The 8950-nt window shown below is 33.3% G+C and overlaps 2 protein-coding genes across 2 annotated transcripts; one reads left to right on the plus strand and one right to left on the minus strand.

Annotated features, from left to right (window-relative positions):
• The first annotated feature begins 5245 nt into the window (after positions 1 to 5245).
• Positions 5246 to 6751, plus strand: LOC112516738 (probable aquaporin PIP2-2). Its single transcript, XM_025123949.1, has 4 exons — positions 5246 to 5602; positions 5714 to 6009; positions 6166 to 6306; positions 6397 to 6751. Exons 1-4 carry the CDS (start codon positions 5299 to 5301, stop codon positions 6508 to 6510), a joined length of 855 nt encoding a protein of 284 aa, XP_024979717.1. The 5' UTR covers positions 5246 to 5298; the 3' UTR covers positions 6511 to 6751.
• A 763-nt stretch (positions 6752 to 7514) lies between these two features.
• On the minus strand, positions 7515 to 8950 carry LOC112516919 (probable aquaporin PIP2-2). The gene is made up of 4 exons (XM_025124170.1): positions 8650 to 8950; positions 8269 to 8564; positions 7889 to 8029; positions 7515 to 7795 (listed from the first exon to the last, which is right to left on the minus strand). Exons 1-4 carry the CDS (start codon positions 8939 to 8941, stop codon positions 7682 to 7684), a joined length of 843 nt encoding a protein of 280 aa, XP_024979938.1. The 5' UTR covers positions 8942 to 8950; the 3' UTR covers positions 7515 to 7681.

Genomic DNA, 8950 nt, shown 5'->3' on the forward strand with positions numbered 1-8950 from the left:
TTATAACAAATATATATTAATTTATTAAGGGGTCGTTTACTAAACGCTTATCCAGTAAGTACTTACTGAGCAATTTTCCTCACTCGATGAACATGACAAAAACCAAGAATCTTACCTTGTAAAAGCGATGATAAGGACGGAGAATATTACCCGGTAAGTGAGAGTGACGACTCTTGCTCGGGTAAGCGCTTACCATGTAAATTGTTGCATATGATACGTTTTGATGTACTACAATCTTATCCGATAAAATAAATTAGTGTGTTGACTCTTACTGTGAGCACTTACCGGGTAAGCATTTGGGTAAATGGCCCTTAAGTTCCTATTTGGTTTGTATGAATGGAATGGATTTGGATTTCAAATCCATTTCAATATCATGTTTAATTTGTTGGATTGTTTGTATTTGAAATTTTAGGATTTAATTGAAATTTTATAAACATAGGATTTTAAGCAAACAAGTTTATCAACATTTGATTTGGATTGTGTCTGAGACTTGTGGAACCTTTTCACATCATTTGATTTCCAATCATTGACTAAGAATGGTGTTTGATTTCCATCATTCTTAAGGCAACCGCTAATAGAACTATGTTCTTAACTTGATTAGATTAGCCGTCTATGAATTTAGTCATGTAGATTCTCGTGCTAATCAGCACTTGACAAACGGTCTATTGATACTCACCCATTATGTAATAAAATGAGATTTTTTTTTTACAAACAAGTCTATGATACACGGTCCGATTATTGATTTACACTCATTCCTAGTTTATAATTCTTTGTGTTCCGCTTTAATTTCATATGTTTTGTTTATCATCTCAATCCAACCCCCCATTTTACCTAAAGCGTAAAAGTCAATAACTTTTCACGGTCAATCTCTGTTGAGTCGATCCTACTTACCATCGTTACAATTTAACATATAATGCACACTTACATGCATTAGATTTTCAAAATATAGATAGAACAAGTCATATGTATTATAAAACAACTTTTTACAATCAATCCGATAAAATAAAACATGAAAAATGGTATGAGTCCCTTACACTTGGAATTTATGTCAATTCCCTTAATACCATATCCCTTGCAAAATTTGGACATGCATTTAATACTAACAACACTAAACACGTGGTTTAAAGCATACTAGGTTGATTGGTTTGTTTCCTTTCCTCTCAAGCAATAAACATTGTTAGATATCAAAGTTTCTAATCTAGTAGTTAAGTTAAGATCATCTTCGATAATGACAATCCTTAATTAGCTCCATAAATGTAGTATGTGTTGCATATGATATCGAACAATGGTGGAGATCTCTTCTTATCGGAACCCAACCTAATACTTACATACATTAACCCAACTAACAAAAGAAACTAATTCAATGGATCAAAGCCCAAGCCCACACCCTTAAAGTTTAGTAAATAAACAAGCAGGGCAGCCTGCTATTGCTTCTACCTAAACAAACCCAAAGTGAGCAGCCCAAGACAAGTTGGTCCAGCAACCAAAAAAAAAAAAAAAAACACACCATAAGGCATAAGGCATAAGATTACTTGGTGGATTTTACTAATTCCAAAAATAATATATTAACCTAATCTCTGCAATTTTAGAAGATTTTGTTGAAACCAAAATATAGGTTCGTATTCATAACTGTTCTTTTACCAACTAAATTACAAGACAGAAGTAAAACCTTTCAGGTTTATAATTGAATACCATTTAAACTTTATGAAATAATGGAGGTATTTTTACATAATTTATTAGGAAATAAAGTTAGGGTGAAAGAAATCAGTGCACCATCTATTAATATAACATCATCATATTATATATATATATATAGAGAGAGAGAGAGAGAGGGGTGAGTTATTATGTATCCCTTTATATTTGTACAACTAATACAATTCAATCTCAACCGTCCATTTAATTTGATAATATATGATTTCGTAAAAGTTTAGATTGTTTTCTAATGTAAAATACTAATCATAATTAATGAATTCTAGTCATCTTTCATAAATATTAAAATCATAATTAATGAACTCTCATTATTTCCATAAATATCTCAATTGATTAGGTTGCATTGGTTGTATAAATGTATTAAGTTGCATATGAAACGTCCACTCTCTCTGTCTCTCTCTCTCACTCTCTCTCTCTCTCTCTCTCTCTATATATATATATATAGTATATTTCAAATGCAACTATGTCCATTTGTACAACCAATGCAACCCAATCAATTGAGATATTTATGAAAATTATGAAAGTTCATTAACTATGATCAATATTTTATATTAGGAAACAATCAAAACTTTTATAAAATTATATATTTATATTAAATTAAATGTACGGTTGAAATTGAGTTATGTTGATTATACAAATATATAAGATTGCATAATCTCTCTCTATATAAAATTTCAGCGGCAGCTATTGGTGGATGCAGCAAGCCCGCTCGTGTGATATATATGTTAATAAAGTTTTGTTAATATATATTTAAAACACGATGACAAATACTTAACAATTAAATCTAGTTCACTTGTCATAATAAACAATATAAGGTAATTTTTGAAAGAATGTTCTAAATAGTTTATTAATAATCTTCATAAATATTTTTTTTCAAATATACTCTTCGTTTAATAAAAGCAACCAAATTTTATATTTTTTTTAAGATTCAGATATTTGGTTAATTTATCAACTAGTTTATCGCAACTTAATTGTCATTTAATTTAGAGTAAATTATGGATTTGGTCTTTGTTGGTGGTTTTTACGAAAATAGTCTTCGAACTTCATTTATTATATATTATGACTTGTAGTATGTCGTTCTGTAATTAATTGGTCTCTCCCCCTAACGACCATCTAGTTCCTCTGTTAACTTTGAGGGCATTTTTGTCCTTTTCATTTTTTTTGTACTCAAGAGACCAATTTCGTAAAAATATGCAAACCATAAGAACGAAATTCATAATTATGTATAAAAAATTAAATAAAAATATTAATTGTTTTCTACTTTTGAATTTATTAAATTAATTAATTATTCTATATAGGGTTTATATATTATTCATTATCCTTTAAGTTTTATTTTAATATACAATATATTTTCTTTCATAAAATATATATTATATACGTCTACACATATGCGTGCATGCATACACACATACATATATAGTGAGATTCAACATAAAATTATCAATCATTATATTAATTGATTTAAGAGATATGATTAAATTGGTGTTCAAAGCAATATTTTTTAAATTAAAAAAATCTCATTCCCACCTATTTTTATTCGGAAAAAAAGAAGACGAGATTTAAATAATTATCGAGTGAAATAAATTAATATCATATTTTTATCACTAATTTGACATCCATATTGATATATTTTTTCTTCTATTTTTTCTGTGATTTCCCCGTTTTTCATTTAGTTTGCATTGAGAGAGAGAGAGAGAGAGAGAGAGAGAGAGAGAGATTTTTTTGAATTCAATGGAAAATACTAAATAAATGATAAACCGAAAAATAATGAAAAAAAAGATGAAAAAATATATCAATGTGTTCTAATTAATTTCACTTGATTTTTTATTTTTCATTTTTTTTTCAAATAAAACTCAGGGGTGGTGAAATTTTGTAATTAAAAAAATTTATTATAAAAGTTAATTTAATCACACGTATTGAATGAATTAATCAAATTGTTGATAAATATTGTTTTTCTCTAAAAGGCTGAACCTTACTACGTGTATATGTGTGTGTGTGTGTCTCCATGTGTGTATACATACGCTAATAAATTTTTTTGAAAGAAAATATATTATATATTAATATTAAACTTAAAGTATAATAATTAATTGATATATGTTAAATTATAATAATTAATTAATTTAATAAAATTAAAGTATAATTTTTTTTACTTTATTACAAATTTGGTCCTTGTGGTTTGTTTGGTCTTCATGTAATTGGTCTCTTAAGTTTTTTTTAGAAACAACAAATTTATTAAGAAACCACCGAAGGCTAGCAAGATGCTAGCACTTATAACAAAGCTGCTAAAGGGATGATACACCAAGCATTCCAATCATGAATATTACAAGACTTCGAACTAAATCTAATCCAATTATACGAAAAGAGCATGATCTCCTTAGAAATCACCACCGGACTTTTCATGTAATTGGTCTCTTAAGTGAAAGACAAAAAAAAAGAAAAAAGAACAAAAATACACTCAAAATTAACTAAGGAACCGGATGATCATTAATGAGAGTGACCAATTCATTGTAAAATGACATACATCAAGTCCCAATCCTTAGTAAATAAGTTTCTAAGTACGTTTTCGTAAAAACCACCAAACAGAAACTGAATCTGTAATTTAAAAAGCATATTAAAATTTAATTAATTACAAGAGGTTTGGTGTCAACTTTTGTTTTTTACCTGATTATATTATTTTTGACACGTGGCAGTGGGATGGCCTTTTGTGTTGAAGATGATTGGCTGGGTTAGCAGAAAAATAAATGGCAATCCAGGAATGGACGGTGGTGGGTGGCCCTCTCCAACTCTACTTGCCGCCTTTTTTTATTTTATTTATTACGTGGAATTGTTTGTTTTTGGAATAGAATTTCAAACTTAATTTATCACTAAAATTTATTCATATAACCATTTTATGAAATGAATTTTACTTTCTATCACCTTAAAATCTTTTTTAAATAATCCAAGTTTACAAAAAAAAAAGAAATACCCGTGTGCAAAGTTTTTTAAAGGAAAAATTCTATATAATCCATATATACATCTAATAAAGAACAAAGGTTGAGTTCACGTGAGACCAAGAGTTTTTTGTGAGACCCGTGAGGCTAATTTATGTTTATTGATCAACTTTATAAGCCAATGATCTAATTGTCTAAAGTTGTACAGTGACAATTTCGTGATTACTGAGAAGTCTCGTGACAATTTTGTGATTATGAATATTCAGATTGTAGATCTAATTCAAAGATTGAGAATTGGTTTTACAATTCTTACGAAAAGCCCTTGATCTTACGTGATCTCAAGTTTAAGGAACAATCATACAACTATTTATTTAAAAAATATAAAAAATAAATAGCATTATTGCTTCATGTTTACTTTTCTTTTTATATTGTTTGTAGTTTTGTGTATGATGATAAAGTCGGAAGTAATTTATCAACCAAAGTGGTCTAAATCATGATTATGCTAATTTTTGTGGTAAATGATTATCTGATTATATCGAAATTATTCGTCACACCTCTCCATATAAATACTCCAACTGCTTCTCCACTCTCCTCATCTCATCCCTCACACCATTCTCTCTATTCTCTCTCACATATTTAGCTAGTCTTACTCTTGGGAATGGCGAAAGACGTTGGGGTTGGTGGCCATGATTACACTGCAAGAGATTACCAAGACCCTCCACCGGCAGACCTTTTTGACGCCGAGGAACTCACCAAATGGTCCTTTTACAGAGCCATCATTGCCGAGTTCGTTGCAACCCTCTTGTTCCTTTATATCACCGTTTTGACAGTTATCGGCTACAAGTCTCAGACAGACCCCATCCACAGCTCCGACCAATGTGGTGGCGTCGGAATCCTCGGAATCGCTTGGGCCTTCGGTGGCATGATATTCGTCCTCGTTTATTGCACCGCCGGCATCTCCGGTAACTCTTTCAATTATATGTATATAATGATCATCATCCATCATTTAACTAACTAAGCTACTCTATAACTTGACAAGTTCATATATGTATAATGGATTTTGAAATTTGCAGGAGGACACATTAACCCTGCCGTCACGTTTGGGTTGTTGTTGGCCAGGAAGGTGAGTGTTCCAAGGGCGGTCATGTACATTGTGGCTCAATGCTTGGGTGCCATCTGTGGTTGTGGTCTTGTGAAGGCTTTCCAAAAGACTTACTATGATAATTACGGTGGTGGTGCCAACGAACTTGCCGATGGCTACAGCAAAGGCACGGGGTTGGGTGCGGAAATCATCGGCACCTTTGTCCTCGTATACACCGTCTTCTCAGCCACTGATCCCAAGAGAAATGCCCGCGATTCCCATGTCCCCGTAAGTACTTTCACTTCTCTCCTCTGCATATATATATATATATATATATATATATTACTTGTTTTTAAGCAAGATTCTTAACTTCAATTAATTTCTTTTGACACACACACACACACATATATATATATATATATATATAATTGTTTGGGATTATAGGTGTTGGCACCTCTCCCTATTGGATTTGCTGTGTTCATGGTTCATTTAGCCACAATCCCAATTACCGGCACCGGAATCAACCCAGCTCGTAGTTTTGGTGCGGCTGTTATCTATGGAAAAGACAAGGCCTGGGATGATCAAGTAAGCTAAGTTATATGTATAATCATGTCAACTCCTTCAATTTTACCATGTTTATATACGCTTGCTGATCTGGGTTTGAACTGTGTGCAGTGGTTATTCTGGGTGGGACCAATGATCGGAGCCGCCATTGCCGCCATCTACCACCAGTATGTACTGAGAGCAGGAGCAGCGAAAGGACTTGGATCCTTCAGGAGCAATGTGTAGGAGAAGGGCACGAAGGTTGCAGAATATTCCAATGCAATTGTACAAATTAAGTTGGGTTGGTTTTATATATGGTGTCCCTCTTATATCATGTATGTTGGTGTTTTGGGCACTTGTTTTTTTGAGTGTGCCACTCTGGTCCCTCGACTTTATTTTTATGTCAATTTAATCCCTCTGTTTTGTTGTAACCAATTAAAGGTTACCCAAATAATAAATACGAAGCATGGCAAGGGATTTTGTGGTGTATTCAACTCTTCCACGTACCGATGATGCATCTCAACGCCTTTAACTTTTTAAATATACAATAACAAATATACAATTACAAAACATGCTTTCCATATAAATGAAACTTTACGTCATTTTTAACAGGTTCTCTAAAATGAATAAGGAACTATTTGAGTTGACATAGAATGATTAAATGGTCAAAATGATTAAGAAACTCGTATGATAAAGTGTAAAATGAAATATGGTTGTTTGATAATTGTTTAAAATGAAACAAGGCGTTAAATGGTTCAAGAAGACCCAATATACAAAATCATTTAGAGGGTTTTGTAACCATGAGTCAGACTTTTTTTTATCAAATAAGATTCAACACTTAGCGATTTAGCAACTCGTTCTTAATGGAACTATTAAGACGTAAATAAATAGCTTTTAAGTGAAAAGTTGAAACCTTAAAAAAATACCTTCATCACCAATAGATTTTATATTTTAGTTACGCATAGTATAAACAGGTATATATGATGTAATCTTTTCAATTCAAGTCGATATCACTTTTCTTATTTCCTAATTACAACTTTCTAATTTGAAACGGCATTACCAAAAAATTAACCTTATTAGACCAAGTCGGGTTTCTCTTTCCATAAGTCATTATTTTTTTCAATTTGATCACTAAAGTTACCCGTCTTTACGTCTTGACCAATGACCACAATAACATTAACCGGTAATGGTGTTTTGTGATATGAATAACATGGCTTATTTAACAGTTTTGTAGCTGCCCATCTCAATTTTCAAAGTCATTTCTCATTCAACACATAGAAGAAAGCATTCAAAAAACAACCTATTTTAACAACAACCAAAAACCCTAATAATTAAAAGACAGACAAACTCCCTTCAATGCAGAAAAGTCTCACCATAACATGTTAAGTCCTGTAACCTCCATGTGCTCTTCTCCTAGCTAGGCATTACTCCTGAAGGATCCAAGAGCTTTCACTGCTCCTGCTCTCAGTACATACTGGTGGTACAAGGCCGCGATGAAGGCTCCGATCATTGGTCCCGCCCAGAATAACCACTGCAAACCCTCAGTGTAGACACATTATATGGTTGGTAAAATTAGATGAAGGAGGAGGAGTTGACATGATTATATATTTATAACTTGGCTTACTTGATCATCCCAGGCTTTGTCTTTTCCATAGACCACGGCGGCACCTAAACTACGAGCTGGGTTTATTCCTGTGCCAGTGATTGGGATTGTGGCCAAATGAACCATGAACACAGCAAATCCGATAGGGAGAGGTGCCAACACCTTTAATTATATACACAAGAGTTATCTGCTTATACTTTGACCATTTCTTCTCTAGATAAGTTGAAACTTCAATTCTCTCTTCAAATTGTTTCACATCTTTAAATACGAAAAAGTTTAGAAAAACCCAACAAAGTATAATTTGAACTATTTTTTTGAATGGAAAAACCATTAACTTTCTTATTCAAAAGAGGATAGTTGCGATTGGGTTTTTATGAATCATGGGGAGGGGAAGTACTTACGGGGATATGGGAATCGCGGGCATTTCTCTTGGGATCAGTGGCTGAAAATACGGTGTATACGAGGACAAAGGTGCCGATGATTTCCGCACCCAATCCTGTGCCTTTACTATAGCCATCGGCAAGCTCGTTAGCACCACCACCGTAATTCTCATAGTTAGTCTTTTGGAAAGCCTTCACAAGACCACAACCACAGATGGCACCCAAGCATTGAGCCACAATGTACATGACCGCCCTTGGGAGGGTGATCTTCCTGGCTAACAACAACCCAAATGTGACGGCAGGGTTAATGTGTCCTCCTGCAAATTAAATATCAAACCATCAACTTGTCAAAGTATGGTAATTAGTTAAATGATGATAGTGAGAGATGATGAGAAAAGTCACCGGAGATGCCGGCGGTGCAATAAACTAGGACGAAGATCATGCCACCGACGGCCCAGGCGATGCCGAGGATTCCGACGCCACCACATTGGTCGGAGGTGTAGATGGGGTCTGTCTGGGAGTTGTAGCCGATGATAGTGGAGACGGTGATGTAAAGGAACAAGAGGGTGGCAATGAACTCAGCAATGATGGCTCTGTAAAAGGACCATTTGGTGAGCTCTTGGGCGTCAAAAAGGACTGCCGGTGGAGGGTCTTGGTAATCTTTTGCACCACCAACATTAATTTCTTTGGCCATGTCCAAGAC

The sequence above is a fragment of the Cynara cardunculus genome (assembly GCF_001531365.2).
Source record: "Cynara cardunculus var. scolymus isolate 2C chromosome LG 8, CcrdV1, whole genome shotgun sequence".
NCBI classification, from domain to species: domain Eukaryota; kingdom Viridiplantae; phylum Streptophyta; class Magnoliopsida; order Asterales; family Asteraceae; genus Cynara; species Cynara cardunculus.

Bases quoted from the DNA above. Each gene is read 5' to 3' on its own strand.
- LOC112516738 (XM_025123949.1), top strand. From the start codon at position 5,299: ATGGCGAAAGACGTTGGGGTTGGTGGCCATGATTACACTGCAAGAGAT. The intron at 5,603-5,713 runs GTAACTCTTTCA...TGAAATTTGCAG, and splicing joins TTGCACCGCCGGCATCTCCG to GAGGACACATTAACCCTGCC. The intron at 6,010-6,165 runs GTAAGTACTTTC...TTGGGATTATAG, and splicing joins CCCGCGATTCCCATGTCCCC to GTGTTGGCACCTCTCCCTAT.
- LOC112516919 (XM_025124170.1), bottom strand. From the start codon at position 8,941: ATGGCCAAAGAAATTAATGTTGGTGGTGCAAAAGATTACCAAGACCCT. The intron at 8,565-8,649 runs GTGACTTTTCTC...TTTAATTTGCAG, and splicing joins TTGCACCGCCGGCATCTCCG to GAGGACACATTAACCCTGCC. The intron at 8,030-8,268 runs GTAAGTACTTCC...ATATAATTAAAG, and splicing joins CCCGCGATTCCCATATCCCC to GTGTTGGCACCTCTCCCTAT.